This window comes from Anolis sagrei, chromosome 1 (genome assembly GCF_037176765.1).
Source record: "Anolis sagrei isolate rAnoSag1 chromosome 1, rAnoSag1.mat, whole genome shotgun sequence".
NCBI classification, from domain to species: Eukaryota; Metazoa; Chordata; class Lepidosauria; order Squamata; family Dactyloidae; genus Anolis; species Anolis sagrei.
The window spans coordinates 119,288,973-119,307,352 of NC_090021.1; the positions used below are offsets into that span (position 1 = coordinate 119,288,973).

The 18,380-nt window shown below is 40.7% G+C and overlaps 1 protein-coding gene across 1 annotated transcript in view; it reads left to right on the top strand.

Annotated features, from left to right (window-relative positions):
• The window catches only part of EIPR1 (EARP complex and GARP complex interacting protein 1), a 99,534-nt gene that overhangs the window by 33,689 nt on the left and 47,465 nt on the right, over positions 1–18,380 (top strand). The window contains exon 4 of the mRNA XM_060752756.2: positions 17,271–17,427. Coding sequence (XP_060608739.1) covers positions 17,271–17,427 — 157 coding nt within the window. The remainder of the gene's footprint in view (positions 1–17,270; positions 17,428–18,380) is intronic.

Here is an 18,380-nt window from a genome sequence, read left to right on the forward strand (position 1 = left end):
ATACGTCAAATGTGTATTTTTGAATACTGAAGTCAGAATTGTTCACTTCATTGTATTTCTGATTTCAATATATGGTCTGTAGAAAAAAGGGAAAAGAGTCAACTCATTGGAGAAGACTTCTACAGATACTGTGGGCAAGCATACAAGCTGAAAAAAACCTACTCTTTTCAGTGGGAGGAGTTACATTCTCTCAGTTTGAGAAAACTCTTTAAATGAGACCATGGTAAGTTTCCACAGGACCCAGCATAGCAAAGTGGTTTGACAATTGATTCCAATTCTGGAGATCAGGGGTTGAGTCTCCACTTAGCCATGAAAGCCTATTTGGAGACTTTGGAGCAGTCACAACCTCCTCAACTTCAGGGAAAGATAAAAGCAACCCCTCTTTTCAAGAAAACTGCATGATAGCAAGTCAGTATGAAATGAAGGCACACAACAAGAAGTTTCCTTATCCTGGAAGTATTTGTTTTCTAAAAATTGTAAAAGTCCTTTATATTCTAAAATCTCAGTTCATTTTTTTCAAATGACAGAAACTATATTTTGGCTGATTGCAGAAGCACAATGAACATAGTTGTCATGGTTAATGAAAATTAAATGAATTGAAGAGGAATCAGGCTATATTCTGGCTGTCTTTGGCAGGTCCTTTTAAAATTATACTAAATGTCTTTTGACCAGTAGCTGGCCACTTGGAGTGCCTCTGGTGTCGCTGTGAGAAAGTTCTTCATTGCTCATGTGGCAGGGCACAGGTTGCATTGTAATAGGTGGTCTGCGGTTTGCTCTTCACACTCGCATGTCATGGACTCCACTTTGTAGCCCCATTACTTAAGTTGGCTCTGCATCTCGTGGTACCAGAGCGTAGTCTGTTCAGCACCTGCCAGGTTGCCCAGTCTTCTGTTTGCCCAGGAGAGAGTCTCTCATTTGGTATTAGCCACAGATTGATTTTCCGGGTTTTAGCCTCGCACTTTTAGACTCTTGCTTGCTGAGGTATTCCTGCGAGTATCTCTGTAGATCTTAGAAAGCTATTTCTTGATTTAAAGTGTTGGCATGCTGGATGATCTCTGAACGGAGGGTGGGCTGAAGATGTCACTGCCTTGGTCCTTTCATTTTTTGCCTGCTACTTCCCAGTGGATGTCAGGTGTTTGTAGCAGGCAACCATAAATTCAGCTGCCAATATCCAACAAGTCCAAAAGTAGAACTTCACTTTTGAACCATCTTAACAGTAATACTTCTGTGCTTATATACAAAGTTAATATAATGAATATGTTTCATTTATTTTCTCTTGTTGGTTAGTAACTGATTTTGATTGTAGTGGCCAAATGGTTGTGAACTACTTTAAATACCTTATACCAGTGGTTCCCAAGCATTGGTCCTCCAGGTGTTTTGGATTTCAGCTCCCACAATTCCTAACAACTGGTAAACTGGCTGGGATTTCTGGGAGTTGAAGTCCAAAACACCTGGAGGACCAAAGCTTGGAAACCACTGCCTTATACCTAACGTTGGAAGTGAAGAAGCATCAACACTTGTATGTTGAGCAATGATGGACAAGTGGAACCTTGTAGTGCATTTTCATCCCTTTTTCCTGGATCTGTGAAACTTAAGGGTTTTTTCCCCCTTCCACCCTTCATGAAGAGGTCACTTCCTCCTTCTTCCCAAAAGCCTTTAGTACTTTTGTTTGAGAAGGGAGCAGCATGAGACTTTTCTACTTAAAGATGCTTTGGCACAGACGTGAGAGACAGTCTTAGGGACTCTGCTGCCAAAGTTAGGTAACTTTCTTTTCACTCTCTACTCTTTCAAATGGGATGTGCTACCTGCAACAATAAAAGTTAAAAGTCTTTTTTTAACGATTTAAAGCCTTACCAGAACATCCTGTGTATTTTCTCTCCTGTTTCCTACCTGTCTATGCTGCACTCTACCAAATATTCCTACATCTGACGCAAGTTTTTTCTTGTTTCTCATTCACTCTTCTTCAGCCTGACCTGCCTTCTAGCATTGCTGTGAGGAAGTGTGGGAAGGTGCAGAGCCATGTATTCCCCCTTTAGCTTCTTGGGTGAAAGGTGAGATAGAAATGCTTCAAGTAAATAATAGAGAAAAAGAGCTGGACACCAGTGGTTCCGTAAAATAACAGCACACAGCCTGATTCTGGGGTCGGACTGGGAAGAGAGGTGGAGAAATTTCTTGATTCCAAAGAGGCATAAATAGCACAATAAAGTCACTTTTAAAACAAATCAGTTACATGCCAAGATACTGTCATTTTAAAAACCAGGACAGATTCATAAGGTCTGACACTGGTAGCTGTAGAGATGCTGATTTATCACATCAGCTTGACAGCTGTAGGAAATTAAATCTGCTCTCCCCTCTCCCCCCCCCCCTTTTCACCTTTTCCTTCAGTGGGAAATCCTTGGAGGGCAAAAAGACTGGCATTGCCACCTGCCCTCTCCTTCAGGGCGAAAGCCTTTGTCCCCGAGCGAGATCAGCTGGCACAATAGAGATGTAATGTACACCTCTCCTGCCCCGGCATCACTGCCTCAGTGTGCGGTGTAGCAGAATTAATAATACTGTAGGGATCTCACATTTGCATTACTTGACTTTATTGGAAGGGGGAAGAAGAGGAGGCGATGTGCCGCCTAGCATTTCATTAAGACTTAAGCACATACCTTCTGTAACTTTATTATTGCTGAGAAGGAGAAAGTGAGTGAGCTGTGCTCAGAGCGTCCATCTTATTTGGATTTAAAAGCATCGCCTTCTAATGCCTTATGGAAATGTGAGGCGTAAAGAGGGCAGTGTCATTCCTGGGCATCGACTAGGCTGGGTAGATGGAGGGCGGGTGGGTGGCGAGCAAGGAGTTCATTTTGATTAAGGGCTGCCTTATCTACAGTGCGAGATGCAGCCTGCCCTTGCCTCCCACAAGTCAGGGTTCATCCTTTCAGAAAACTGGGGCGTGGGGGTGTTGCGGGGAGAGGAGGATGATTCAAAGGCATCTGTCATAAATATTTCAAATCCGTGCCTGCAACGAGAGCGCTCTTCATCGCTCTTTCCTCCTAAAAGGGAAGACTTGACTCGAAAGTGCTCTTGCGGTAATATTGCAGGGAGATGGGATGTGAGTGTGTGAATAGGAAACGATGCACAAGGAGAGTGATTCCTCATGCACAATAGCTTATCTTAATGTAATGATGGAAAAAACCAGCAGAGGGCAAAAGCCCCATAATTGTCGGTGCCGGTCCCTTTGTCTGCTTGTGCGAACAAGATACCTTGCCCTGCTGTTAAGAAGGTTTTAGAGATTTGGGTGGCAAATAACCTGTTTTGAAGCATGTAGGCATGCTCTCTTTTTTCTGTCAAAAATAGTCATTAATACATCCAATCTTCTACGAGCTTCACATGATCTGACGGTCACCTTTTAGTGTTGTATTAAAAATGCCTATGTGAAGGCTGTGGCACTTGCAGAAGTCTGCATTCCTGCCTCTTTTTTCTTTCCCAGGTTGTTTGAGGGTTAGTGGTTGGGGGAATTCATGTCCTTTTCTGAAAGTGTTGACCATATTTCCTGTATATACTATAATGTAATCTTTGCCATAGCAGCACAAGTACAGCTATCTATCGGAAAGGACATTTTGCTCTGGAAGAGCAGACATTAGTATTAGTTAAGTGAGTGCCATTAGCAGGCAGCCGGAGTAGAAAAGATTCCTTTGGTATAGAGAAAAAGAAATTGCCCATTCTGGAACTGCCCAAGATCCTTTCTCTGTGCTTTTATTCTTGTCTATTGTGCAAAAGGCAATTTGGGATTTCATTAATCCAAAATATTCATGTTTACAGCAGGACTTCTTATATTTAAGGGGAGGGGGGAATTAATGGAATTTTTCATTTATTTAAAGCAATTTGATTCCGCTCATCAGCCAGAAAGGTTCCCAGGGTAGTTTAAAGGTCAATATTTTTTTAAAGCATTGGGATTAGTTGAACCCTCTTCTTCAACAAAGTAATCTAATGTCAAATAAAATACTTCAACATCTTTGCAGATCCTTCATTAGCTGTATCAAACTGAATTGAGACTTTACCAGTCATATGGAATATTTCCCCTACATAGTTCGAAGAGTTCTCCCCCTCTCTATCATATTTTCAAGGCCATGCTTATGAGGAGGCAGAGGGATTTCAGACAAATACGAACTGAGCAATTGGCTCTCTCTTTTTTCAAGGTTCACTCAGTCCCCCTCCCTGATGCCTTCTGAGTCATGTGTAGTAGAGCTCTTGCATCAACCATGTAGGTTTTTCAATAGGTATTTGATTTACCCAAGTAAGTAAATTTATGTCCCTGCTACATAACAAAGTGGGCAAAGTGTAGTCCCAGAAACCTCTAGAACTCCTTTTTTAATAATAAAAACAATCTGGGTGATTTTTCTCCTCCATCCACTGCCGCAATTGTTTAAAAAAAGTTGCAAAATGCAGCGATTCTTCTACCTGAGTACCCCTAGAATACCCCAGAAGTAGAGGTTAAAATTGGTCCTGTCCCTTCCACAGTTGTATATTTGTATTATATAAGACTGTTAAAAACCTTTTCCAGTAAACAGAAATATTTGAACCAAAATCTTTCACTGGGGAAAAAATACTTTACATCCTCTTTTGTGTGGCTTTATAAATTGTATTCAAAGGAATATAAAGCTTTCTTTGGGAATTTACTCTTATGGAAAGAGCTCCAAATATTGTTAAGCCATGACAATTTAATATCATACACCACTATTGCCTGCCAAAAAGGAAACAAGCTTCTGGAATTCTTTTTTTGCTTTTGCGAGTGTGGTGTTGCCCTAGAGAAAGTATGAGAAAAAACTAGCTTTCCTAACCAACTTGGATCCTTATAAAGGTTTTTGGGGGTTTTTTTTGCAGGCTAAGCTAGCATTGTTTATTACATTTACTACACACATAGCAAAATGTTTAGCACTTCACCTCTTGCAAACGTAGAAGATAACTGTTCCTCTCTTACATCTATTCATTTTCATTTATACCAGACTTCAGCCCTAAATCCTGTTTTGAAGTAGTATAAGCAGTGCAGGAGCTGTTTTGTGTTTGATCCTCAAGGACTTGGATCTTTATAAGGTGAATGGAAAAAATCACAGTAATTATATTTTTATCTGAGCCATTGATCCTGCTCCATAGTTGAAAGGAAGGCTGTGTGTAGATCCTGGCAATATTTGGCCATCATAATTATACCAATATTTTGAATCTGCAGAGATCAGTGGATGGAGGGGGATATGTTTCAGTCAATAGTACATGCACATATATTGCCTCTTTCCACTGACACAGGGAGAAAATGTTGACCATTTCCACTACCTTGGGAGCCACCTCTCCACCAAAGCCAACATCGACACTGAAATACAGCACCGCCTGAGCTCTGCGAGTGCAGCATTTTTCTGAATGAAGCAGAGAGTGTTTGAGGATCGGGACATCCGTAGGGATACCAAGGTGCTTGTTTATAAAGCTATTGTCCTCCCAACCCTGCTATATGCCTGCAAAATGTGGACTGTCTACAGATGTCACATGCAACTCCTGGAACGATTCCATCAGCGCTGCCTCCGGAAAATCCTGCAAATCTCTTGGGAAGACAAGTGGACAAACATCAGCATGCTGGAAGAAGCAAAGACCACCAGCATTGAAGCGATGGTCCTCTGCCATCAACTCCGCTGGACCGGCCACGTTGTCTGGATGCTCGACCACCATCTCCCAAAGCAGTTGCTCTACTCCGAACTCAAGAACGGAAAACGGAATGTTGGAGGACAGGAAAAGAGATTTAAAGATGGGCTCAAAGCCAACCTTAAAATCTCTGGCATAGACACTGAGAACTGGGAAGCCCTGGCCCTTGAGCGCTCCAGCTGGAGGTCAGCTGTGACCAGCAGTGCTGCAGAATTTGAAGAGGCGAAGGGAGGGCGAAAGAGAAAAACATTCCAAGAGGAAGGCGCGTCAAGCCAACCCCGACCGAGACCGCCTTCTACCTGGAAACCAATGCCCTCACTGTGGGAGAAGATGCAGGTCAAGATTAGGGCTCCACAACCACCTACGGATCCACAAGAATACTGATCCTCGAAGACTATCCTACTTGTCCAACGAGGGATCGCCTAAGTAAAGTAAGACACAGGGAGAGCCTTCCTCCACCCCTTACATCTACTCTATTCAACCATTTGCTGTAGAGTAGTGGTTCTCATCTACTTCTGCTTCATTGACTATTCTAAAGCCTTTGACTGTGTGGATCATAATAAACTGTGGCAAGTTCTTGGTGGGATGGGCATACCAAGCCACCTTGTCTCTCTCCTGAGGAATCTGTACAAGGACCAAGTAGCAACAGTCAGAACTGACCACGGAACAACAGACTGGTTCAAGATTGGGAAAGGCGTATGGCAAGGCTGCATACTCTCTCTCAACGTTTTTAACTTGTATGCAGAACACATCATGCGATGTGCGGGGCTTGATGAATGCAAAGCTGGGGTGAAAATTGCTGGAAGAAACATTAACAACCTCAGATATGCAGATGACACCACTCTGATGGCCGAAAGCGAGGAGAAGCTGAGGAGCCTTCTAATCAAGGTGAAAGAAGAAAGCGCAAAAGCTGGGTTGCAACTAAACATAAAAAAAACCAAGATTATGGCAACAAGAATGATTGACAACTGGGAAATATAGGGAGAAAATGTGGAGGCCGTGACAGACTTTGTATTTCTAGGTGCAAAGATTACTGCAGATGCAGACTGTGGCCAGGAAATCAGAAGATGCTTACTTCTTGGGAGGAGAGCAATGTCCAGTCTCGATAAAATAGTAAAGAGTAGAGACATCACACTGGCAACAAAGATCCGCCTAGTCAAAGCCATGGTATTCCCTGTAGTAACCTACGGATGTGAGAGCTGGACCTTAGGGAAGGCTGAGCGAAGGAAGATCGATGCTTTTGAGCTGTGGTGTTGGAGGAAAATTCTGAGAGTGCCTTGGACTGCGAGAAGATCCAACCAGTCCATCCTCCAGGAAATAAAGCCCGACTGCTCATTGGAGGGAAGGATACTAGAGACAAAGTTGAAGTACTTTGGCCACATCATGAGGAGACAGCAAAGCCTAGAGAAGACAATTATGCTGGGGAAAGTGGAAGGCAAAAGGAAAAGGGGCCGACCAAGGGCAAGATGGATGGATGGCATCCTTGAAGTGACTGGACTGACCTTGAAGGAGCTGGGGGTGGTGACGGCTGACAGGGAGCTCTGGCATGGGCTGGTCCATGAGGTCACAAAGAGTCGGAGACGACTGAACGAATGAACAACAACAAAGTGGTTCTCAACCTGTGGGTACCCAGATGTTTTGGCCTATAAGTTCCAGAAATCCCAGTCAGTTTACCAGCTGTTAGGATTTCTGGGATTTGAAAGCCAAAACATCTGGGGATCTACAAGTTGAGAACCACTGCTGTAGAGTGAACATGTTGGAAGGGAAGGGCATAGTATACTGGTTCCCTTCCTTTATTTCCCCATCCTTGTTTCCCTCCATGTGCTGATGATTTTTTGGTAGCAAGAAGGATTTGTCTAGGCTTCCTGTCTTAGGTCATCTCCCTATTTTCAATATGCTACATTATATCAATTTACATGGAGTCTATCATAGACGTTCACCTTCAATATTATGTGAGAAGGGATGAGGAGAGAAATGGTGTTAATATGCAGTTCCTTCTTCACCAGCATAGTAATCCTGTCCCAAGAGTAGGATAACTGAATAGGGCTATTGAAGACTACAGTTATTTTGAGGGGAAGAAATGGTCTGCAAGTTTGAAAGTCTAATTTATTTTATGAAACAATACATATTTTGAACTTGAAAGCCTCCTGCAGAATAACATCTCAGCAATAGAACATATTCTGGTTTTCTTCAGCCTCCCCCAGACTTTGAACCCCCGACTACCAAACAAAGAGCCCTGTCTTTCAAAATTAGTCTTCCAGTTTCACATGCCTTATGTGCTTGCAAATTCAGTGGGACTTCTAAGTACATTCCTGGTTGTAAAAATGATGCGTTTTGCCCGTTAATGATGGCAAGCTGAACCAAAAAGGCAGGAAGACCGGAAAGCCATCCTTAAAACCCCCATTTCTTTTGAGTCCCCTCTCTATTCAAACACACAGAAGAGTGTTTCATCTCCATTAATAAAGTGATAAATCCTTCTGTTTTGTCAGTGGCAAGAATGAGGCATCTAAGACTAGCTGCTTGCTCCTGTCATACAGGGAGCATTAATGGGCACCAGCTGGGCTGTAGCTAGAGCTGCTACGCGACTTTAACTTTGCACAGCGAGAGCTGCTGTGGCAATGGTGCAGAAGTACCTCCTGTGCAGATTTAGAAGTACACTTCAATTGTGGTTCCCAGGGCAACAGAGTAATGGCAGCCAGCTGGCTTTGTACCACCTGAGCGCATCAAAGAGCAAGTCCTGTCAGCCACCAAAGCCTTGGCGCAGCTTGCGCCAGCATGGATTTCTGCAGACAGCACCTTTGGTTGGGGTTAAAGCACTTGGGAATGCAAAAAACCGATGGCCAACACACACTTCTATTCATTTTCCTCAGAGGCACATATGCCTCTCTTCAAGGAACAGCAGCAATATTCCATTCTCATATGAATTGAGATAAATTTGATCCACCATCAAGATGGTTATTTTTCCCATTCTTATTAGTAAGAAAAATACTATAGGAGAGAGCAAAATACACAAAATGGTTTGAATTGTCTTGAAATGTGTTGCTTCAGACATAATAAATAAAATATCCAAGCACACATTCTAGTAATCTCACCTTCTTGGGCATGTAAAAAGTATCTCATTTTCTACTGGACATCAAATCCATATTCTACAAAAGCATCCTCTCTAAAGAGGGCGAAATCTCTTTATTTGAAAAGAGAAAAGAAATAATGATATTTGGCTGCAGAAAATAAATCCATTCCCAGTTCCAAATGCCTTTATTCAACAATTATATAGTATTTATTACTTCCAAGCTCTATCAAAAACTAAGTCAGATTTTGCAGGCACACAATCAGTTGTCCTGCAGTGTGGGTTCCTTGGTCCTGTTGTCTTTATTTTATATACAAAGAGACTGTTCGAAATCAGCATTAACAGATCTGCATCTCTAACTCTTATGATCCAAGTTATAAACTTGTTTCATTCTATGTAAACATGAATAGATCTTGTGGATTGTAATACAATGTTATAAAAAGTTATTTTAAGCCAAAGGGTAAATGAAGCAGCTGTATAATCATCTAAACAAGAATATTATTTTGAATATTTCTGTTTCTGCATATAACTATCAGCAATGAGTCACAAACTCTAGTTCTCGGTGATCTGGACTTCAACTCCCAGTACCCCCAGTTGCCTTGGTTAATGATCAAGGATTCTGGGAGCTGAAAAGCAGAGCTTGAGAAACATTGGTCTAAGGTGGAAATGTGTTAAATATATATGCAGACATGAAACTAATCATTGCGTAAAAGGTAAAGGTTTTTCCTTGACATTAAGTCTAGTCATGTCCGACTCTGGGTGGTGCTCATCTCCATTTCTAAGCGTTGTCAGTAGACACTTCCATGGAGCACTGTTACCTTCCCCGGAGCTGTACCTATTGATCTACTCACATTTGCATGTTTTTGAACTGCTAGGTTGGCAGAAGCTGGGGCTAACAGCGGGAGCTCCCCCGCTCCCCAGATTGGAACCACCAATCTTTCGGTCAACAAGTTCAGTAGCTCAGCAGTTTAGCCTGTTGTGCCACCAGGGGCTCCCAGGGCTTATTGTGTGCAAAATTCGTGCAAAAATAAAATATTAACTTGATGTAATGGGCAGTTGCCTTTGTTCGTTTTGTTGTACTCGGAGCTAGCAAGTTCAGAGTGGGTTGGGCGGGAGAGAAACAGAACTAGCTTCAAGGCTAAAAGAAATGTAATTTATGCATTTTTCTTATATTCATCCCCCAACTTTCCTTTTAACAACCAGTGCTGGCTTGTGGAGTCTGGGAATTGTCTTTTCCCATTTCTCTAATTTACTGTCAGTATTGAGCCCTTCTCTGGTTCTCTATCTTAATGCCTAATTCCTGATGTGGCATAAAATCCTTATTTCTCTCTCTCTTTTCCTATACCTCGCTGATAGGCAGAATGTAGATTGATATCCAGCAGTGGTTGAAAAGTTTCCACAGTGAAGGTGCTTTAATCAAAAAGGCTCTGGCGGTAAAACGTAGTTATCCCTCCAATTTTGTGCGCTCCACACTCACATTTTTGATTAATTGAAAACTTGTGCTGCTAGTGTTTGCCTCCCAAAGTTGGATCTGCCATGCAAACAGTTGCATGGCAGCACCATGTTCTGGAGGTGAGCAGGAAGGCTGTTTGGGAAGCAGGACTGCTACCTGTATTGTCGAAGGCTTTCATGGCCGGAATCACTGGGTTGCTGTAGGTTTTTTCGGGCTATATGGCCATGGTCAGGAGAGAATGCCTCTAGACCATGGCCATATAGCCCAAAAAAACCTACAACAACCCAGGACTGCTATCTGTTTCTTTTCTGCCTGGTATCTCATGGCATGCAGGGAGGAAGTGGCTCTATAGGCCAGTTAACTGAAGTTGAAGATCCAGCTCACTTTTCTCTCCCCGTGTGATATAGGTTGTATTCCAGAAAAAGAAACTGACAAAATCATCTTTGAATATTTCTTGCTGAAATTTTTTTTATGAAATTAATGGCGTTGTCGCAAGACCGTGGGACTTTCTCTAGTGATACCAAGCCTCTTGGACTCTTTCTAGGACCTTTTTCCCAGTGTACCACTACCATTTAAAATGTGTTTTTTCTGTGTACCTTTACTATTTATATTATTTATTTAGAGTGTTCTTGTTAGCTCTTTCCCTGTTTTTTCCTCCCCCCCCCCCCCATTTAAACGTTCCAGGTGGCTTACAACACACTCAGAATTTAAAGACAATAAAAGCAACAACTAATGAGACATAAAAAAGGCAGGATGGCATACAAAACAATTTCAGAGCTAATGTGGCATGGAGATTAAAATTAACAACTCAACAGGCCTGGTGCCCATTGAAAAAGAAAGGTCTTCACTCAGAAGCAGAAGGTTATCCAAGAAAAGAAGGTACAGCAGGTTCCTTAGGACGCATGCTGGAAAATCTGGATTGGCCTTGCATCTAAGCCCTGAGCTGCCAGCCAAAGCTTTGTTTGACATCACTTGTGACTGAGGAGAGACAGAGCTCTCTGACCTTCCTTTGTGCTTAGCATAGTAACCAGGGAGGTTGCTAGTCTTCTCGATCATATAAATGCAATACATTGGTGTAAGATCAAGAGAGATCTGCACAGAATCAGCTTAAGGTTTGGGGGTAAGCTGGGCAAAGCACTTTTTCATGGGTCGTCTTCTCAGTTATGTCACTTCCAAAAAGTTGGGGGCACTCTTAAGTCTTACTCAGCATTAGGAGTCATGCCCTTGTTCCAAAACGTTGTTCTGCAAGTCTTGGCAGTTCCAGCCAGAAGAGCCAATGTTGGGATTTGCTGTACAGCAATATCAGGTGGTCTGCATGGTTTTCAACTTATTTAAAGTTTCCAGGAACTGAACTATCCATCACAAAGTAAGACTTGTAAAAGCTGTACTTCTTGAAATAATTGTCAACCCATCTAGCACAAACAAACAAAACTTTGACCTCAGTGAGACTAGTTTGCAGAACTCTGTCATTGAAGCTAAGACTATTTGAATGCCCCAGAGAGACGGGCTTCTTGATTGCAGTGTGAGTGGTAGTATATCTAAATAGACACGTGTAAACAAATGAGTAAAATGTGGGCTAATCCTACTATTAGGTGGATTTGTAATTGGTTGTCTGAACCTAAAGGGTGCTCACCAATGGTTTCTCTTCATCTTGGAAAGAAGTAACTAGTGGGATGCTACAGGTTTCTGTCCTAGGCCTGTTGAGCTGTTCAACATCTTTATTTATAACTTAGATGAAGGTTTAGAAGGTGTGCACATGGCACCAAATTGGGAGGGACAGCTAACCCTCCAGAAGACAGGATTAGAATTTGAAATGACCTTAAGAGAAATGACAAGGAGAAATGTAGGATTCTTTACTTAGGCAGAAAAAATGAAGTGCTAAGATACAGGATGGGTCGCGCTTGGCTCAACAACAGTTTAGGTGAAAAAGGTTTTGGAGTCTTAGTGTAAAACAAATTGAACACGAGCCAATACCATGATGCGTCAGCAGAGAAACTAATGGGATTTTGGGCTGCAGAAAAAGGAGTATAGTGTTTAGATCAAGGGAAGTCATGGTGCCCTACTATTCTGCTTTGGTAAGACCTCACCTGGAATGCTGTATCCAATTCTGGACCCCACAATTCAAGAGGAATATTGACAATCTAGAAGGTGTCCAAGGAGGGTGACTGAAATAATCAAAGATCTGGAGACCATGCTCTATGAGGAGTGGCTTAAAGAGCTGAATATGTTTAGCCTGCAGAAGGGAAGGTTGAGATGAGACATGATTGCCATGTTTAAATATTTGAAGTCTGTCATAAGGAAGAGGGAGCAGCAAAGATTTAAATTGGTTGGATTCCAGTTTAAATCTTTTCTGGGACATAAAATTCCATGTACACTTGACCAGTCTCTCTCTCTCTCTCTCTGTTTCTCTCATGTTCTCTCTCCTTCTCTCTTTGGTGTATAGGCAGTCCCCAAGTTACAAACATCCAACTTACTCATAGTTACAAACAGAGGCGAAACAACAGGAAGTGAGAGAAATCTATTCCTAGGAAGGGAAATTCCCTCCTGAAAGAGTTATCATGGAAAATAGGTGTCTCCACTGAAGCTTTATCACAAATCCTTGTTTCCATAATAAGCCACATTTTTCAAAATCAGTGGGATAGAAAGTGAGGGGTGTTAGCCCTTCCCTATGCTATCTAAAGCGCACACGCACACACACAGATATCTGGAGTTACATGTAAAAAATGTACCTGTTCTGACTTACATACAAATTCAAATTAAGACCAAAACTACAGCATATATCTTGTTCATAACTTGGGGACTACCTACATATCACCCAGAGCTCCATAGATGAAGGAGAAATATAAATGGAATAAATTATTAATAAATATTTTAGGCTTTGACTCTCCAGCCTCTCTGCACTCCCTCTTTTTAAATTCTGCAATGAACACAACATGTGCACACACAATTCTCGTCCAACATTTTCTTTCTCTTGATGAAAGCCTTTGCATACTCAGTGTTACGTACCCATAATCAGAGGGTCTTTCATAATATGTAAGATACTAGGGATTCTTGGAGAAGGAAATTGTGAAAAGTGAAAGTATGGCAAAGAGTCGAAGCAGGTTAAGACTAAAAGGTAAACGCTTCATGTATTCTGGACTTACATATTGAATAGAGGTACATCATATCACAGCCTCTAAGTTTAGAGGAAGGACTGGGTGCTAGACTCTGAAGAATGCCAGCCAGGTTTGCAAGATGCAGAAACCCGATACCTTCCTACTCAACAGATTGTCTTGAGCTTGTAAATATGCAATATGTCTTGATATAATTAGCAGCTATTGTACTTTGAAAGTGAGAGATCTGTCTAGCTAGTTTCCAATTAGTTTTCTTTATGAGCGTCTATTTAGTGCTTCCAAACTGCATGTTGTCGGCCTTTCTAGTTTTAGTAACAGATAGAAATGCAACATAGCATTAAGTAAGATCTGCTCTTTTTCACTCTACCTTTGTTTTGTATATACAAAATGAAATTTCTTAGATGGGAGCCAAGTGTAAATATGAAACTAATTTCTATAATTTTGTATGAGAAACAAAGTTTGTGTGCATCAGAAAACTAAGGTATTACTATGTCAGTCACTCATGAGAACAGTTTTGGATTCTGGAATATTTCAGACTTCAAATTCTAGATAAGAGATGCCCTGTATCTTGTCCTTTTTTTTTTTTTTTTTGCATTTTTACTTTTTTTTCTCCCACCCTCTGCCTCACTGGGTCTCATTTTCTCCTCAACCCATCCCTGATCTAACCTTTCTCTTTGTTCAATTCCCATCTTCACAATGCAGCAAGACCATTTCTCTCTGTCCGTTTTCTTCTTTTTCTTCTTTAGAGAATTCAGGTCTATATAGAGGAAATCAGCATTTATGGCCAGCATACTGTTTTCTCTACAATGCCTCTGGCCCACATGGAATTGCCTAACCACCTCTTGGAGAAATGGCAATGTCAGACATAATGGCTTATTTTCTTATTATTAGGGTAGTCTATGACCTCATAACTAAAAATGGTCCTGCAGGCTACAAAAAGATTTAAATTAAAAGAATAATAAAAACGAATAAATAACAAAATAGTCTTAATGATGAAGAAAGAAAAGGAGAAGCATAACATTTGAAGAAGAACAACTACAAATAAACCATGAAGAAAGAGATTGGAATATGATACAATCCCCACTTTTTTCTTTTTCTTGGTGTCCCATCCCCCCATCTCCCCCCCCCACTCCCAATTATTCACCCATCATATACCCTAATTTTACCCTATTCCTCATTTTCCCCAATTTTTCTATATATATTTCTTTTTAACAAATTGTATAACCAATTCAATAAAAGATTACTAAAAAAAAGAATTAAATTAAAATATTAAAATAAATTATTCTTTAAAAACCTAACAACACACAGGTGCAAATCCATAGGGTCTCTTTAGTATGCATGCTAAATTGCATGCCATTAGTTTTTTCAGTCTCAAAGCTGTTGCAGAGATAAACACATGGATTTGTGTGTATGTGTCTTCAGGTTGTCTGTGTACTGATAGATTATAGATATTCTACATGGTATATTAGAGGATGCCATAGGCTATTTTTCAGAGGAAGAAAATGGCAAAAACACCTTTAAATATTTCTTGCCTAAGAACTCTCCTATGAAATTCATAGAACCACAATAAGTTGACACGCTGGGTTGTTGTAGGTTTTTCGGACTGTGTGGCCTTGTTCCGAATGCTTCTAGAACATGGCCACACAGCCCAAAAAACCTACAACAACCCATTGATTCTGGCCATGAATGTCTTCGACAGTTGACAGGCTACTTGTAGGCATACAAACACAAAGAGACAGACAGATAATATATACTCGTCTGTTTGTCTTCTTTGTCTTCAGAGAAACTAAGAGAAACTTCATTCCATCTCCATTATTGGGTAGTCTTAACCATACCATAGGCTCCTTACCTAGAACTTTCCCCCCCAGTGCAGAATCAATCCGGTTGGGTGGGGAGGGTACGAATGACAGCTCTCGTATCCAATCATGGCATACATGGAGAGTGTTTGCATGTGATGTTTCTAACATTCTGTATTCCTGATTTATTTATTTAGGCAAGAAAGAGACTAGAGGGGAACTGAGACAATTAGAGAGTTGTGTATGTTTGTGCTTTTATTTGTGGTTAACATAGAAACTTGAAACATTTTTCTCGTTCTGAGCTCCTTGTGTATGTGCATTTTTGACAGATTGCTTGAGAGTTTTTTTTACTTATTTTTCTTGGAAGTTAAATTTGATTTTGTGCTGCTTAGGTTATGAGTGTCCATGCATTTCTGAGACAAGACCACCTTTCTCACATCACTCTTCATTCTTATTATTTCAATTAATTCCTCTCTTTTGGGGGGAAAAACCACTGGCATTTGACTGTGAGGCACTGCCATGTGAGAAATTAAAAGAAGTGTGTATATGTATGTGTTTTCAGAACTACAGTACTTTAAAAAAACATTTATTTCAACTTTCACTACCACTTATTGAGAATTCAGCGCAAGGACCAAAAGTTCATGACTTAGCAAGTTTAGCCTATCCACATGTTTCTAAAATATTTCCCCACAAAAACAGGAATTAAAAGATTATTTTAAAAAATAATAATCAGCTCTAAACTGCTTCATGGAGAAAGTCCTGAAAAATACCTGACTGCAATTTGGCACAGTTAATTCCCTCTTGGGGCAATATCATGCTTTGCACATTTCATGCAGAGTGAGAGGAGGGAAAAAAACACGAAGCATCACCTAAGGAAGTAAACAAGGAGAGTTGCATTCTGGACTCCAGATTAAAGCAGGTCTAAACTGATCCAGAATGGATTGGGACGTGATCCAAACCATCAGATCGAGTCCTGAATGAGGTTGTGGGGTGTGTGTGTGCAGAGTTCTAGTTTAGAAACATCTAGGTTCTTGTGGGTTTTTTCGGGCTATAGGGCCATGTTCTAGAGGCATTTCTCCTGACGTTTCGCCTGCATCTGTGGCAAGCATCCTCAGAGGTAGTGAGGTCTGGAGGTCTGCTTTAATCTGGAGTCCAGAATGCAACTCTCCTTGTTTACTTCCTTAGGTGATGCTTCGTGTTTTTTCCCCCTCTTCTCACTCTGCAGACCTCACTACCTCTGAGGATGCTTGCCATAGATGCAGGCGAAACGTCAGGAGAAATGCCTCTAGAATATGGCCATATAGCCCAAAAAACCCCACAAGAACCTAGTGATTCCAGCCATGAAAGCCTTCGACAATACTTAGGAACATCTATTTGTTCTGAGTTTCTTCTCTAATGTCCTCGATATCTCTGACTTTTCATTGCCTTCCACGAACCAAGGTCCTTTTGTTTAGATGATTTCACTTAATGCTCACAAGTGCATTTGGTTTTTTATTTTGCTATGTGATTTCTTGAAGACTTCCTGGAATGTCCAAAGATGTCAATGGTCTTTGGACTGGAACATTTGAGGGACCGTAAACTAGGAGGATTTGGCCTGGAATCTTTTGTATATTATGCTGAAAATCAAACTTGATGTGTGGGATGGGAGCTCTGTAGCTATTAAGGTTATAAAATGTTCTCTTCCTAAGAGGTGATTTAGTGCCAGACACGCATATTAAAGATGACCCAGCAAAGCCAAATGCATGAGACCTTAAAATTATGCCTGCGTTCTTACCATTAAGGCAAAAAAAGAGGTGCCCTCAGCAAAAGGTCACTGTAATTTCAAATATTAATTGAAATGGAGATACAGGAAGCAGCCCTGGTCCTTCCAGTCCAATTTCATTCTCTGCTGTATATTTTCTTTTAGAAATGTGAATTAAGCCTTAGGAGTTCTGAATTAAACTGCTTGCTTATGTGTTGCCTGTTATTTTGGTTCTGTGCTTATATGGTTCAGAGTAAAACTAATTCAGTTTATTTCAATGTTTTAAATAGCAGATGTGCTGTGCTTTGCCTCTGCTCGTAAAAAAAGGTGGGGGGAATGTGGGGGGGGGGGAATACTGATGCATTGTGTCCCAGAATGTCTCCGCACCTTCCCATGCTGTGATCTGTTGACATTATCCTCTGTTCTTTAGCTTCAGACAGTAAAGTCATGACATGTGCGTCTGTTTGGAGGATGCCGAAGGAATTGGAATCAGGCAGTCATGAATCCCCTGATGATTCATCAAGCAACGCTCAAACCCTGGAGCTACTCTGTCACCTTGACAACACAGCCTATGGCAATATGGCCGGGTAGGAGTCTACATATTTTATACTCTCAGGGATGAGGTGGGAAAGCGTGAAGGCTAGACCAGAGCTCTTCAGAGCAGGTTTATTGGGTTCACTACATTTCGGGAGACATTCTGTGAATGTATGTACAACATACACTCTTAATTTTAAAAGCATCAGAAATTAAAAACATTAGCAATACAATCCCATACTTGTAACTATAGCTGTATGTGTTCAAAACAAGATTTCCAAGCTAAATTCTATACCATGATAGTCAATAAATGCAGTTATAGTTGTGTGCAACACAAAATGAACATATACAATGCAATATTAGTTGTGTGTGACACAAATGAACATTGTGTATGTTCATTTTGTGTTGCACACAACTAATATTGCATATATTGACTATCATGGTATAGAATTTAGCTTGGAAATCTTATTTTCCCATTATATATATATATATATATATATATATATATATAGGTTTATATATGTGTGTGTGTGTATATATATACTCATAAGAACTATGAAATCAATCTATATATATTTATATATAAACAGACCAGTACAATACTACCTAACATTTATGTAATATTTGTATTTGACATCCCTCCTCCCACCTCTCCAATTGTGGTGACTTCCCATCTTTTGGGTTGGAGACATTCATATATAGTTCTGTTCTTTCTCCCTATTACATTGTTTTTCTGACTTCCTTTCAGGCCTAATAGTTATAGATTTCTTACAAAGATTCTAACAGATTAAATTATGAAGCCTTCTATAAAAACCTTTAGAAATGACTCGCAGTCCTTAATAAAGTTTTTTTTTGTTCATCATTGCTAATTTCTGCTATTTTAAAAATGTTAACCACCCATTCTTCTACTGTCGGGAAGTCTGCCTTGTTCCGAAACTGTGCATGTACTGTTCGTTCTACTATTACCATTGTACAGGGTTAGTCAAAATGCATAGGCCAATAAGCC